The following is a 15848-nucleotide window of genomic DNA, read 5'->3' on the forward strand; positions in this document are numbered from 1 at the left end:
TTAATCCTGGAAGACAAGTCGGAGCCAACCAGGAAAGCGTGGAGTGATGTAGGCAGGTTCTCAAGGGACCAACATCTGCAAAGCGGCGGGGAGCAGAGAGCAAAGCTCAGTATGAGTAGGGCACAGATGGCAAAGTATGAGGCTGAATAGATAAAGGCCAGATCACTGTCTGCCAAATGTAGAATACATTGTAGAGTCATGACCACAGCCAGGGAAGAAGGGATGTTGCTGTACTAATAAAAGAAATGATGGTGGCAAACACGATGGATCAGAGAGAATATTCATGGTATTACTGTCATTTCAGTACAAAGATGAGGTGTAGATATACACAGAGTAATATCATCCCAGGATCCCTTGGAATTTTTATGACGCATTTACTTTGATACACCCACATTTGCCATCCTCACTTTAACCATAACACTCAAAAGACTTAGCAAGTAAAACTCTGAATAGCTGTGGAACGGCCTATTCTGAAACCAAATCCTTAAACTTGATGTTATTGGAAGCTTTTGTCTAAAGAACTAAACTCAGGGCTTCTCCAGGGCTTCCCTGGTGGTGCAGTGGTTAAGAATCCACCTGCCAATGCAGGGGACACAGGTTCGAGCCCTGCTCCGGGAAGATCCCACATGCCGCAGGGCAACTAAGCCCGTGCACCACAACTACTGAGCCCGTGTGCCACAACTACTGAGCCCACGTGCCACAACTACTGAAGCCCCCGTGCCTAGAGCCCGTGCTCCACAAGAGAAGCCACTGCAATGAGAAGCCCGCGCACCTCAGAGAAGAGTAGCCCCCACTCACCACAACTAGAAGAAAGCCCACGCACAGCAACGCAGCCAAAAATAAATAAATTAAATAAAATAAATAAAACAACGAAAAAAAAGAACTAACCTCATTTCCATAAAGACAAGCAAAAAAAACTTACCTTTTATGATTTTACAGGCATTTCAAAAACACATTACTCATTTTAATATAAAGTCATAACAGGATTTATTATATAGAACTAACCAGAGTTGTCCTGGGAACCCACCATCTTTTTTTTTTTTTTTTAATGTCATACTCTTTTGCTTTTTAAAAAAAATTTTATATATTTTATTTTTTTTTTATTTTTGGCTGTGTTGGGTCTCTGTCGCTGTGCTCCGGCTTTTCTCTAGTTGCGGCAAGCGGGGGCTACTTTTCATTGCGGTGCACAGGCTTATTGCAGTGGCTTCTCCTGTTGCGGAGCATGGGTTCTAGGCACGCGGGCTTCAGTAGTTGTAGCTTGTGGGCTCCATAATTGTGGCTCACAGGCTCTAGAGCACAGGCTCAGTAGTTGTGGCAGACAAGCTTAGCTGCTCTGCAGCATGTGGGTTCTTCCTGTACCAGGGCTCAAACCCGTGTCCCCTGAATTGGCAGGCGGATTCTTAACCACTGTGCCACCAGGAAAGTCCAAACCCATTGTCTTATTGACTAAAAGCACCATCAGCAAAGTTTGATCTCCTACCTCTTACCATTTACAAAAAGTAAATTTCAGATGGATTGTGGATATAAATGTGAAAGACAAAACAATAAAACTTTGAGAAAATGATATATAGGAAAATTTGATTTGGAGGAAAGAAAAGATTTCTGAAACCAGATACAAACTAGCAGTTAACTCCAAAGGAGAAGATTCACAAACTAAACTATATTAAAATGAGGAACTTCTAGTAATCAAAATACACTATAAGAGAGTAAAAGCAAGTCACAGAACAGAGGAAGATATTTGCTACCCATGTAATGTACACAATGCTTCTTTCCAGAATATAAAAACAATTGTTACAAATCAAGAAAAACAGAGACAGGCAGCCAACAGAAAAAAAGGCAAACAGGCATCACACACACACACACACACACACACACACACACACACACACTAAATTACTAATAAACATATAAAAAGATGCTTACCCTCAATGTTCAGAGAAATGCAAATCAGTGCCACAATGAGATATCTCTACACATTCACCAAATGACTAAAGTTAAGAGGTTGACAACACCAAGTGTTGAAAAGGTTGTGGATCAACTGGAACTCAAACTAGAACTGGCTTCATAGGCATGTAACCTGTACAGTTGCATAGGGCCCTGCTTTCAGAAGGACCTTGCATTTGACTTAATGTTCAACTGTCGCCATTTTGCAATTCTTCATAATTTTTCCTTTGAACTTGTGTTTTATAAGTGAAAGCACAACGGAGCATGAGCAGAAGAGTTACACACAATATGTGTGTGTACACTCTTCCATGCCAACCATTTGCATTTAGCATTCAGGCAGCCCCATTAGTGCAGAATTCTATTAGACCTGTAATGCATGGGAGTTAGGCTAGATTGAAACCAGTACAAGATGAAATTCCCTGGCGGTCCAGTGGTTAGGACTCTGTGCTCTCACTGCCGATGTCCCGGTTCAATCCCTGGTAGGGGAACTAAGACCCCACAAGCCTCACGGCATGGCCAAAAAAAAAAAAAAAGCAAAAGCAAAACAAAACAGTACAAGATAAATGCGTTACATCTGCAGCTTAGTAAAGAGAAAGGGAGGGAGGGTGCAGACAGCTGAAAGAGGCCAAGCTTTCCTTACCAACCAGAACTTACTTTGCAGAAAGAATGGTGTTCTAAGAAACATGAATGACCAAGGAATCCTATCATAACTTTTAAAATTTGTGTTACTTCCCAGCATTAGCCAACCACTTACACTATAAACGAAGATATAGAAGGAAAGAGAGATAGCACAACTATAGTTTGTTTTCCCTTTAGTCCATCCTTATCCGGAAGCTGAAGGTAGAGAGTGTTGGTAGATTGTGCACATATCAGGAAATGAAATAAAAACATTTTGAGTTAATTTCATGCAGCTTTTCCACAGTTGAAGTAAGAATGAAATACATAAGCATGTACAAGCTATGAAATACAAATTATGTAATTTTGATGATTCCACACATGAGTTTGCATTTAAAACTGGCATTGCACAATATAAAGATCAATGGTAAAATCTGTGCTAATAACTTTAAATGATATTTTTTTCTTTACTTAAAATGACATTAAATAGCAAGTTAAAAAATCATGGCAGGCTTCCCTGGTGGCACAGTGGTTGAGAATCCACCTGCCAATGCAGGGGACACGGGTTCGATCCCTGGTCAGGGAAGATCCCACATGCCACGGAGCAACTAAGCCCGTGCGCCACAACTACTGAGCCCACGCGCCTAGAGGCCGTGCACCGCAGCAAGAGAAGCCACCGCAGTGAGAAGCCCGCATGCAGCAACGAAGACCCAACACAGCCAAAAATAAATAAATAAATTTATAAGAAAAAAAAAATCGTGGCAAGTCAAGAGACTGCAAAAGAAACAAAAAAGCTTTCTGTTTTAGTACATTTAATGGGACTTCTCCCTGCCTTTTAAACAAGGGGCCCCGCATGTTTATTTTGCACCGGGTTCCACACATCATGTAGCTGGCTCTGCTACTGCGACTGTATATGGAGAAAGCCCTTTGGAAAATTGTTTGCCAATATCCACCAAAGCTGAACATACACAACAAGGCCTATGACTCAGCAATTCCACTCCTACATGGAGTATACGCTCAACAGAAATGCATGCATATATTTGTAAAAGATGACCAAGAATACACATAGCAGCCTTATTCATAATAGCCAAAAACTAGAAACAACCCAACTGACCACTGTTGGTAAAATGGATTAAAAAATTGTGGTATATACTTGCATAGTTTCTACAATGAAAATGAACAAATTACTACTATATACAACATGAATGAACTTCACAAACCTTATGTTAAGCAAAAGAAACCAAATACAAAGAATATGCACTATGAGATTCTATGTAAAGTTAAAAAGCAAGCAAAAGGGGACTTCCCTGGTGGTGCAGTGGTTAAGAATCCACCTGTCAATGCAGGGGACACGGGTTCGAGCCCTGGTCCGGGAAGATCCCACATGCCACGGAGCAACTAGGCCTGTGCACCACAACTAGTGAGCCTGAGCTCTAGAGCCCACGAGCCACAACTGCTGAGCCTGCACGCCTAGAGCCTGTGCTCCGCAACAAGAGAAGCCACCACAGTGAGAAGCCCGCACGCAGCAACAAAGACCCAATGCAGCCAAACATTAATTAATTAATTAATTTTTAAAAAGCAAGCAAAATTAACCTGTGGTCTTAGACATCAGAAAATTATCTTTGGGGAGTAAGAAGGGATAAGAACTGGGAGAAGGCACTTAGAAGGACTTCTGGGATGGCTGATAACATATGTTTACTTGTGATAATGTAGCAAGCTATTTATACTGAGTGTTTGTATACTATTTTGTGTATTGTACTAAAATTTTTAAATTGTGTTTTTAAAAGTGACAAAAGTTATTTGCTCCCTCTGGGTTTAGATAAGAAAGTTACCTTATGACAATAAAGTACTTAATTGCAGATATGGAATCCAATAACTCAGTATCCTCTATTTTTTTTAAGCTTATATTTTCAAGAACAAGTTTATTTGTTCTTGTTGCATTTTGTTTTGTTTTGTTTTTGTTTTTGTTTTTGTTTTGGCCACACGGCTTGTGGGATCTAGTTCCCCGACCAGGGATTGAACACCAACCTTCAGCAGTGAGAGCACAGAGCTCTAACCACTGTATCACCAGGGAATTCCCTCCTCTATTCCTTTAAAGCTGAAATTTCATACAGAGTGCTTTGTAAATAAAGTCACTAATCTAAACAAATTTCAGTGGTTTTAAAGACCTATCTGCATCTCTCCTCTTCCTGCATCTTTCCTCTTCTTTCTTACTGTCTCTTCTTCTTTCTCCCCTCCTTTTCATTTAATATGTTTGTTCTACCAACTACAGGCTAAAATCTCTTCTAGATTATTCCCAGACTATAATAATTCTATCCTATTCCTAGATTGACTTGAAAACCTTTTTTTTTTTTTTTTGGCTTTTAGATAATAATCTGCGTTCAGCATTGAAGGAAGTAGAGACTTAAGCTGCTACTATCTTAAAATTTTTTTTTATCTTTAGAGTTTTATCTACAACTCAAGTTTAGGGACCAGAGCAGTAGAGGTTTACAAATCTCATGAATTACCGAAAAAGAGCATGGGCTTTTAGAGCTAAATAAATTTAAGTCTGAATCCTAGCTCAATCACTCACTAACTTTCAAGCACCCAAGCTTATATCTCCAGGCCTGGATTTTTTCTACTGTAAACTAAGAATCAGAACACCTAAACTGTGGGTTTGCTGGAGTATTAACATATGTAACATTGGAGACAACATGTGTAAAGCACTTAACTCTGTGATAGCAGGTGCTCTACTATCTCACCCTCACTGAATCTAAATAGGTAGGATTTGAGAGTTATTAAGGAATGGGGAGAATGTTAGAAGGAGGGAGGAAAAGCAGGCATTAAGCATGGCCAGAGGTAGAAATGAACACAACCACCATGAAACAGACTTTAGAGAAACTTGAACAGTAGGCCTTTATTATGTAATAGAGAGTCACTAAGGAAGTAATGTGATGAAATCTCTGTTTAATGTAGCTTAATTTGGAAATAAAATGGATTGGGAGAAAGCTAGGCTAGAGAGGCAACACAGTTTTGAGGTTAAGCCTCAATTTCCTCTGTAAGATGCAGATGGCACAGATACCTACTTCAAGGAGCCCTCATGTGAATACATATGTGTGGTATAATAAAAAATTATTTTGTTTTTGTTCTTGGTTCCTGGCACAGAGCTTCAAAAAACCTTGGAATTTCTGGAGTGATCAGAGTATCTTTTGTTATTCACAAAGAACCCCTTTCCTCCATATCTGAATTTATGCTAGTTCATGAGGTGACTTAGGTGGGCCTTGAGATAGTTACAAGGAAGGCACTGGCCAAGCCAGAAAGACCAAGCTTGTGATTAGAGGGTTGGAACTTTCAGCCACACCCTCCTAGATCTTGAACTCAATCAAGTGGTTGATGATTTAATCAATCATGCTTGTGTAACAAAATCCTAGATAAAATCTCTGAAACAGTGAGGCTCTGGGAGCTTGTTGGTTGATGAAAGCATCCGTGTCCTGGGAGGATGGTACACCTGGTGGGGACAAGGAAGCTCAGGACCCTTCTAGACCTTGTTGTGCTGTTTACCTCTTCATCTTGCTATTCATTTGTGTCCTTCATAATAAAATGGTCATCATAAGTATAGTGTTTTCCTGAGTTCTGTGAGTTGTTCTAGTGAATTATCAAATTGGTGGGGGCTGGATTCCGGGAACTCTCAAATGTGTAGTCAAATAGGCAGAAATACAGGTAGATTTGGGATACCTAAGACTTGCAGCTGGCATCTGAAGTGGGGTTAGTCATGTGGGACTGAGCCCTTAACTTGAAGGAGACCTGTATTAACTCTGGGTAGTTAGCGTCAGAAATGAAAGCCTTTGACCTTAACTTGTGGGGTCCATGCTAACTCCAGTAGTGAGTATTAGAATTAGATTCACCTGTAATACACTCAGTTTGTATCAGCATATTGTAGTTGGAACACAGTATGTAAAGTACTGACACAGCGCCCAGTACAGAGGAAGTGCTCAGTAAATGATAGCTGTAATTATTATTGGCTAGAGGCAAAATCATCACTTTTTTCATTTGTTAGACATTTGTTGAGTAATTACCCTGTGCCAAGCAGTATGCAAGGTACCCAAAGATGACTAGGGCTGTCCCACTACACTCCAACCCTCAACAAGCCCACGGGGAAATAAAAACAACAACAAAAAGTGATGATGGAAATAAGTACTGAGTGTTATAGAACCAAAAAAGGAATGATTAACTTTGGGGAGGTTATAAACGGCCTCACAGAGTGTTTTAGTTTGCTAGGGCTGCTGTAACAAATTACCACAAACTGGGGTTTAAAACAATAGATGTTTCTTTTCTCACAGCTCTGGAGGCCACAAGTCAGAAATCCAGGTGTCAGCAGGGTCAGTTCCTTCTAGAAGCTCTTAGAATCTGTTCTATGTCTCTCCAGTGGCACTAGGCCTTCTACCTTCTGTGTCTCTATGTCTAAATCTCCCTCTTCTTAAAAGGACACCAGTCACTGGATTAAGGCCCACCCTCATCCAGTATGACCCCATCTTAATTTGATTGCATCTGCAAAGAATTTGTTTCCAATTATGGTCACATTTAGAGGTACCAAGGGTTAGGATTTAAGCACATATTTTGGTATTACACAAGTCAATTTACAACACAGAGGTGGTGACTTCTCAACTGGTCTCAGTGGATAAGTATGGGTTCACCAGGCAAGACATACTCAAAAAACACAAACATTGGCCTCCCTGGTGGCGCAGTGGTTGAGAGTCTGCCTGCCGATTCAGGGGACACAGGTTCGTGCCCCGGTCTGGGAAGATCCCACATGCCGCGGAGCGGCTGGGCCCGTGAGCCATGGCCGCTGAGCCTGTGCGTCCGGAGCCTGTGCTTCGCAACGGGAGAGGCCACAACAGTGAGGGGCCCACACACCGCAAAACAACAACAACAACAAAAAAAAACACAAACATGAAATAACTAGTAAAGACAAATTGGAAAAGACTCAGACACTTATGAGAGACATTACAGAAGAAAAAATTTTGTGACTTGTCAAATATAGCACCTAGCACAATGTCTGACACAGCAGTTGCTCAGAAATTCTTTTGAATATATCAATCAATTAATGAAAATTACTAAGAGGTCCCTTGGCCATGTCACCGGAAACAAGGAGTTGATTTTTCAGAAAATGATCAGTTTGGGGCATGTTGATTTGAGATGAAAGCAAAAAACTTAAATGAAATAAATAAAGACTGGAGGCAGGAGTGAGAAGGGAGTCTGCAGGGCGGGCTAGGGCTGAAGACACAAATATTAGTGTGCGGTTTGAGGGGCAGAAATTGAGACACAGATGTAGAGAACAAACATATGGACACCAAGGGGGGAAAGCAGCGGGGGTGGTGGTGTGATGAATTGGGAGATTGGAATTGACATATATACACTAATATGTATAAAATGGATAACTAATAAGAACCTGCTGTATAAAAAATAAAAAAATTTTTTAAAAAAGACACATGCAAAAAATATATATATATATGAGTGTAGTCTACATAGAGATAATAGATGAAAATGAGATTATGTGAAATCTCCAACATCTGGAATAAAAAGATCCACGAATTCAGCCTGTGGGTGCATAGTACAGGCCAGAGGAAGAGTCAGTTAGGAAAACAGAAGAAACAATCACGAATATAGGAAGAAAATACCAAGCAACATCATAGAGGAAAAAAAGGCAAAAATTCAAGAAAGATGATGTGATGAGAGACTAATGCTCAGAATAAGCCCTGAGGCCATTTGATCTGAAAAATTACTAGTATCTTTAGACCCAAATATGCTGGATATTTTCATATACAGACTTGTTATTGCTTTCATTATCAAGACACCAGATTAAAATCTTAAAAAGTTAAGAACAATGAAATAAATTCAGTACAAGAACAAGAGGAACTATGACCACTATGAAAGGCTACATGATATAGATAACTAATTACCAAGTGTTGTTAGGATGTGTACTCTGAAACCTGATGATGTGGCATTGTTTCTTGAATTTACGTGCAGAGGGTTTCCTATGAACTGAAATCTGTGTCATTCCCCCCACCCCAATTCATATACTGAAGCCCTAACCCCCAGTATGGGTGAATTCAGAGAAGGGGCTTCTAAGGAGGCAATTAAGGTTAATGAGGTCACAGGGTGTGCTGGAGAACAGAAGGGACAAAACGTATCCACTGAACTAAGAATGCATTTTAAGACTGAAAAATGAGGCAGGGTGCTCCATACACTCGATGGATCAGTTTATTATAGGGTAACTTACTCACAGGGGGTGATTAGTTGGACAACAATCTGGAAGCATTCAAAGCTGCACTCCACACAGCTGAGGGGCCATTGGGACAATTTTATAGGGTTATGGGGGTAGGTGCTTGGAAACAGGGTGTGTACTCCTAGATTTATGAAGGGGTTACTAGTCTCGAGGGCACAGGGAATATGTCAGCAACATTTTTCATCCTTTGGGGACTAACAGAGCATAGAGGCTACCTGGACCTAATGATCACTAAACACTATCTAATAACTACAAAGCCCTTGATGACAGAAAAGAGATTCACTACACAGTACAGCCCTAGGTAGGGTCAGTGGAAGGACAGGAGGAACTGAACAGGCCCAAGATGGCCCAGTTATGCTAACAGCCATGCAGGGTGGGGCCCTGATCAGAAAGGATTAGTGTCTTTCTAAGAAGAGACACCAGAGTGTTGCCTCCCTCCCTCTCTCTCTCTCCCTCTCCCTCTCTCTGTTTGTGTGCATGCAAGTTAGGCAAAAGTTATTCTAGAAATACATTCTGGGATGAAAAATACTGTGAAAATAATTTGAAAAGGAAATAGTGAAATGGGATGAACCATAAAAGTGCTGGAAAAAATTATTTTCTATAGTTGAAGGTTTTCTAATCATAGAGATAATATGTTAACTTTAGTAAGTTTAGAAAACACAAAGTAAGAAAATAAAATCCCCCAAATCCTTTCTATCAACCCTAAAAGGATAATTGTTAAAATTTTAGTATTTATTATGTTGTGAAATAATAGATTTTTAGAAAAATGTTTTGATACCTTAAATGGGAAAAGCCTGAGTTACAAGACAATGCAACCCTAATGTTCTTTAAAAGTACAGAGAGAGAGAGAGAGAGAGAGGAAGAGAGGGAGAAAGAGAGAAGGAACTGGGGGAATAATTATTGCATGTTATTTTTGTGAGGTCATTTTGATGAAAGCCCAAGAAACCATTGAATTTTCACTTTTTAAAATTACCAAGTAATGCACACTACAAATGTTCTCACCCCATTATTGATCTTTACCCTATTCCTGAACCCCAGGGCACCTATGACCCTCTAGAATAAGGCTCAAGGATGAGCTGAAACTCAAAGACGATATAGGTTAGTGATCTTTGTTTCAAAAATTATTTCTGAAACCAGAAAATTCCCTACGACCCACAAGCCCGTGTGTCCTTTGAACATTCATCCTTGGGGATACTGGGTAGATAGCTGCCACCAACATAGCTGACTCATACATATTAAGAGCTGTTATCTGCCGCACCTGCTTTCTCTCACCTGTTTCTAGATTTCTGAGACTTTGATGCCCGTGCTTAGCTGGAGCTTCACCACTGATAATACCATGTATCTGTGCCATTGTCACTTTGGCCTTCAGGGTTTCCTCAGCATCTCCGTTTGTAATCTTGGCAGTTCATTACTCTCTTACCTCCAGCTGGGGTGGAAGCACTTTCTTCTTCTAGTGTCCAAACCTTGAGGGGGAGGGGTGGCTCTAGAGAGCATTCCGTGGCAAAGGGCTAGGTCATAGTGTGAAGCAGTTTTGCGGTTTCACCACAGCCCTCTCTTCACTAGAAAGCATGTATGCTGGCAGGGGGTCTGAGTCTTCATGGATTCTGGTGCAGTCTCATGCACGTCTAGCGCAGTCTCAGGCACGTCTCAGGAACTTCACATTGCTTCCACCCACACTGCCAGAGTCATTCTCTACTAACATTCATTTTCTCTCAGGGACCCAGTTGTCTCTCTCTGCAATCCAGTTTCCATGCCTATCTCACATCCCACAGATATAGCTGTAAATGTACATTTGAACTCCAGTTTTGGACAGGGGTTAGTTTCCCTCCCATAGGTTTCAGGCCCTCAGCAAAATCAAGGAGTAATACCAAATGTCTGTTCAGTGAATCAGGATGCATTTAGCTGCAAATGACAAGATCCTTGGTTTAAAAACTGATTTAATAAGGGAATTTATGTCATATAATTATAAGTCCACAAGCAGGACATTCTCCAGGCATAAAACAAATGAGCAACTTAATGACCTTATCAAGCATCTGATTCTTTCTCTCACTAGACCATCCCTAAGACTCACTTCATTCTAATATTGATCTCTGTGTGGTTGCAAAGTGGTTCCAGAGATGGCCAGAGCTCCCGCCTGTTCTTATTCAGATCAAGAAAGAGAGAAAACTGAATGAGATTTGGTTCCTGCGGCCATGAATTATTGCCAATTCCAGTCACATGCCAGCGTGAATCTGAGTACATGGACCATAGCAATTTTAAATATGGAGGTCAAGGTAGACCTTAGCCACATGGGAAGAGCATACCAGGCAAGGGAATAGCAAGTACAAAGGCTCTAATGAGGGATTCTGCCTGCTGTGTTCAAGGACCAGCAAGGAGTCAGTGTGGCTATGCAGAATGAACCAGGAATCATGATCAGAGGGTAACAGAGTGGAGGGGGAGTGGGAGAGAGAATGCAGCACATATGAAGAATCGGATTTTTCTTCTGACTGAAATTAGAAGCCATTCTTGGTTTCTGAACAGAGGAGAGGCCTAATCATATTTGATTTAAAAAGATCAATCTGGCTGCAGTGTTGAGAAAAGCCTGTAGGAAGCAATAGTGAAAGCTACTTTTAGTTAAGAGACAACTACAGTGATCTGGACAAGACATAGTGATGACTCAAACCAGGATGGCGGCTGTGGAGGTGGAGAAAAGTGTCAGGTTCTAAATATATTCTGAATAGAGTCAGCGGGATTTGCTGGTGGATTGAACATGGTCTGTGAAGAAAAGGAGGAGCCAAGGATGACTCTATAGTTTTGGGTTCAAGCTACTGTAAGGATTCAGTAACCTAGATAAGGAAGAATGTCGAAGGGCAGGTTCAGGAGGCATGATCAAGCGTTCAATTTTGGACATGAGTCTGAAGTTCAAGAGACAGGTCTGGGCTAAACATGTACACTTGGCAGTGCTGGGTAGATAGCTGGTATTTAAAGCCTCGAAACCACCTGAGATCACCAAGGGAGTAGGTGTCAATGGAGAGGACTATGGACTGAGCCCTGTGGCACTCTGACATTGAGTTAAGGGAGAAGTGGAGGAACAGCAAGGGAAGCTGAAGGGTGACCAATGAAGTCAGGGAAAATGTAAGAGAATGTGGAAGATAAATGAAGAAAGTGTACAAGAAGGAGGGGGTGATCAACCGCGTCAAAAACTACTAGTCGGTCAAGTAAGATGGGGACTGAAACTTGTCTATTATCTTCAGCAGTGATATGGACATAGGTGACCCTGAAGAGAGCAGTTTTAATGGAGTAAGGTGGGACAGATGGCCCTAGTTATAGTGGATTTAAGAGAAAATAAAAGGAGAAAAATTAGAGATGAAATAGTCAACTCTTTACTACAAAAAGGAGCAAGGTAATGGGATGATTGTGGCATCAAAGGGAACAATGGGGGCTTCCCTGGTGGCGCAGTGGTTGAGAGTCCGCCTGCCGATGCAGGGGACACGGGTTCGTGCCCGGGTCCAGGAAGATCCCACGTGCCGCGGAGCGGCTGGGCCCGTGAGCCATGGCCACTGAGCCTGCACGTCCGGAGCCTGTGCTCCGCGACAGGAGAGGGCACAACAGTGAGAGGCCCGTGTACCGCAAAAAAAAAAGAGGACAATGGCATCAAAAAAGTTTTTTGGTTTGTTTTAAGATGGAAGAAATAACTTCATATATGTATGCTGATAGAACCGATCCAGTGAACAGTGAGAAATTGTTGATCTTGCAGAGCGTGTGAACAGCTGCCCTTAATGTCTTTGAGTAGGGCACAGGAGATGGGATCTAGTGCCCAAGTGAAGAGATTAGATTTAGGAGCCTAGATAATTGATCCATGGGAAAGGTGGTGGGAGGGGGAGTGCATATTAGTACAAATGCAGGTAGGGACTGTCGATGTGGTAATGAGATCCCGTGGAAGTTTTCTCCTGGTGCATCAGTACTCTCAAGATCATCAGCTGAGCATGAGGATGGGGGAGAATGTGATGGGACTGAGGAGAAAAGAGACGCCATATACTAGTTGTCAAGGAGATCAGCAGAGTAAATGGACTAAAGGCACAAGTGTGACTACCTGGCAGCATAAAGGACCCACTTAAGAGCCATGACTTTGATTTTAAACTGAGTCCAATTAACAGGGTTTTTATTCCCCCTCCCCCTTCCAGCTACATTCAGGTGTATGGGTGGAGCTCAAAATTGGAACACTGGATTTCATCAGTATGGTAGACTTGCCAAGGGAGTTCAACAAAGTGAGAGGGGAGCAAGAGAATGGACAGCATGTGCCAGGGAGGGATTATAATAATTGAGTGTGGACTTTATGGATAAAGAGAAAAGTGAGAACGTCAAGAGGTTGGGGCCAGAGAGGAGGTGGCAAGATTTTGGACTTGGTATCCAGACGGGGGTAGGGGTTGTTGGGGTCAGAGTACTAGAGGATAGGGGATGTACTATTAATGAATCTCGAGCAGATTAATGAAATAGAATTTACGGACGGGGGTGCAGTTATTGATAATGAGAAGTTCTAGGGGATGAGTAAGTGGCTGAAATAGTGGGGAGGAGAAAATCACTGGAGAAGACATATCGAGGAACTGAGAGTCCAGGGTATGAGAAAGATCATCATCTATTCTACATATATTCTAAATCACCAAGGATTAAGAAGAAATTAGCACTGGAAAGAATTACAGTAAGCAGGAGCTACATAGTCTAAAACTGAGGAGGAGAAATTGAGGTGGGGGAGAGCAGTGGATGATGGCAACAGTGAAGAGTAGTGAGTGATACAACCTGATGATATAAAGGTCAAAGACAGTTTTAGGGAACAGGGAAGAAGCATGGTCTGATACTGCCAACATTGAAAATGCAAGAAATTCCACATAATCTGTACATAGATTTCGCATAGTCTGGCTTTCACATAAAATTCTTCCTTCTCTGTAAATCAGAAGATCTGGCAAAGCAATCCGTGCTGACTGCTTCACTCAGCAACAGTGATTTCCTGGCTCCCTGGCGTATTTGAGTTTGGCTCCCCTGTTCCAGCAATTCAAGAGCTACTAGATTAGCTTCCATTACTCAGCTTATTCAGGTAGTCCCTTTGAGGGGTATAGGGCTTCTAAAGCGTGTACAGATTGGCTGTAAAATTTTAGCCATTTGAACAAAGCCATGTGAACATTGAAAACAGGGATACAGAAACTCTTGCCCAAACGATGTTGGTTTTACCAATTTTCAAGTACATTTTGTGGAATATTTTACCTGGAAATTCAGGTAGCTACGAAATGACGGTGCATCATCACTGTTGATCTCTAGAGGGCGTCATTCCCCAAAAGTACAAATCTGAAAGGTTGCAAACAGGTGTTGATATTTTTCAGCGGAGAGCCATCTTCCACTCTTCAGTCCTTCAGGCTGGGATTTTTCTCACCACTTTCGAAGCATCCCCTCTTTTTTGGCAGTGGCATTCGTATCATGCCTGCGGTGGGACATTACAGCATAAACGGTAGAAGATTTCAAAACAATAAACAATTTTACTTAAACTCCCTGTTGAAAGCAAGAGGAAGATTCTGTGAAGCACTTTGAGGAAGGAAAAAGTGGTCGAAAAATGCTTCATCAGGAAAGCCCATGGACAAGAGAAGGTAGTAAAACCAAATAGCAGTTTGGACAAAGGACAGCCTCTAGAAGAAAACGACCACACTCTTATTTCACTTCGTTCTCTCTTATGTTTTTCTGTTCTTGGTATCTAGGTTCATCTTTTTCCAATTATTATTTCAGACATACACATTTACCTGTTTAACTTCGGTAAAAGTTGGGAGGAAAATGTGCCAAACGTTTAGAGTGGCTGTCTTCAGCTGGGGGGGGCGGGCTATGAGTGATTATTTTCCTCTTTCAGTTTTTCTGGGTTTTCCACGTGCTCCTCAAGAAACAGGACAAAACGAAATAACTTTGTAAAAAGAAGTCATGACAGGTCATCGCATATCCATCCAGGCCAGGTCGAGGGGGTGGCGGACTCTCCATCAGTTCTGAGCTTCTGGTCTTTCTCCACCTCTCACTCTTTGCTTGGTCTCATCACTCACGTCCCAAAGCCGGAGGAGCGAAAGGACTGTTTAAAACTGAAAGCCAACCTGCAGGGGGAAGCCGGGGCCGGGCGAGCCAGCGCCGGGCCGGGCCGGGCGAGCCCAGGGGCCTCTCCGGGGAGCGGCGCTGTGTGTCACGTGGGGCCCGCCCAGGCGCGGCCCGGACTCCGCGCGTGCGGCCGTCTTAGCAGCCGTCGTGGAAGCAGGATTTCCGCGGTTGTGCAACGGCATCGCGCTTCTGCGGAGAGCCTGGGCTCCGCGTTCCTCCCTGGCCCGGCCCCTCCTCTCCGGCAGCCCAGCCATGGCCTGGACCGTGGCGGCGGCGGCGGCGGCGGCGGCGGGGAGCCGCGGGGCCCGCGGCGCGCTCTCGGCGCACACGCTCCTGTTCGACATGCCGCCCGCGCTTTTGGGCGAGTTCTGCGCTGTGCTGGACAGCTGCGACGGCGCGCTCGGCTGGCGCGGCCTCGGTGAGTGTGGTCCGGGCGGCGGGGGCCGTGAGGGGCGGCGGGGGCCGTGAGGGGCGGCGGGGTAGCGGCGCCCACGCTCCGTCCGACGAGCGGCCCGCAAGGTCCAGGACTGCGCGGCCTCCGGGGGTCCTTGCTGCGAACCCGCGCTTTCCTCGCTCGCACTGGGAGCGACTCCCCAGGCCCACCCCCGAGCTCCCCCTTCGTCACTGAAACTTCGGGTAAGATTTAAGTGACCGGAGCCTTGGGGAAACCAGCTCCCCCCGTGAAACCATCTAATGTTTCTCCACGATTCCTGCCTTGCTTGGTTCGGAATATTTTCAATAAGAAACGCCTGTGGGATGTCTTCCTGTCCTTTCAAAATGACCCCCAGAATATAATTTTCGTATGAAGACATGTTTATACCTTTAAAATATTTATCCTGTGGTGTTTTCAATGCACTCCCCTTAATTACACTTCAGGTGAAATGCTAAAGTAAAACATTATTTGTAATTAACGTGGCTCCCA

The 15848-nt window shown here is 43.1% G+C and overlaps 1 protein-coding gene across 3 annotated transcripts in view; it reads left to right on the forward strand.

The window, feature by feature from the left end:
- Nucleotides 1-15091: 15091 nt before the first annotated feature.
- Nucleotides 15092-15848, forward strand: part of IRAK3 (interleukin 1 receptor associated kinase 3) — a 64993-nt gene continuing 64236 nt past the window's right edge. For all 3 annotated transcript variants that reach the window (XR_014326620.1, XR_014326621.1, XM_082850897.1), the window contains exon 1: nt 15092-15344. Coding sequence is in view for 1 of the 3 variants with exons in the window: in XM_082850897.1 (XP_082707023.1) it covers nt 15179-15344 (166 nt within the window). In the remaining 2 variants the exon portion in view is untranslated. The remainder of the gene's footprint in view (nt 15345-15848) is intronic.

This window comes from Leucopleurus acutus (genome assembly GCF_964270905.1).
Source record: "Leucopleurus acutus genome assembly, chromosome: 11".
Taxonomy (NCBI): domain Eukaryota; kingdom Metazoa; phylum Chordata; class Mammalia; order Artiodactyla; family Delphinidae; genus Leucopleurus; species Leucopleurus acutus.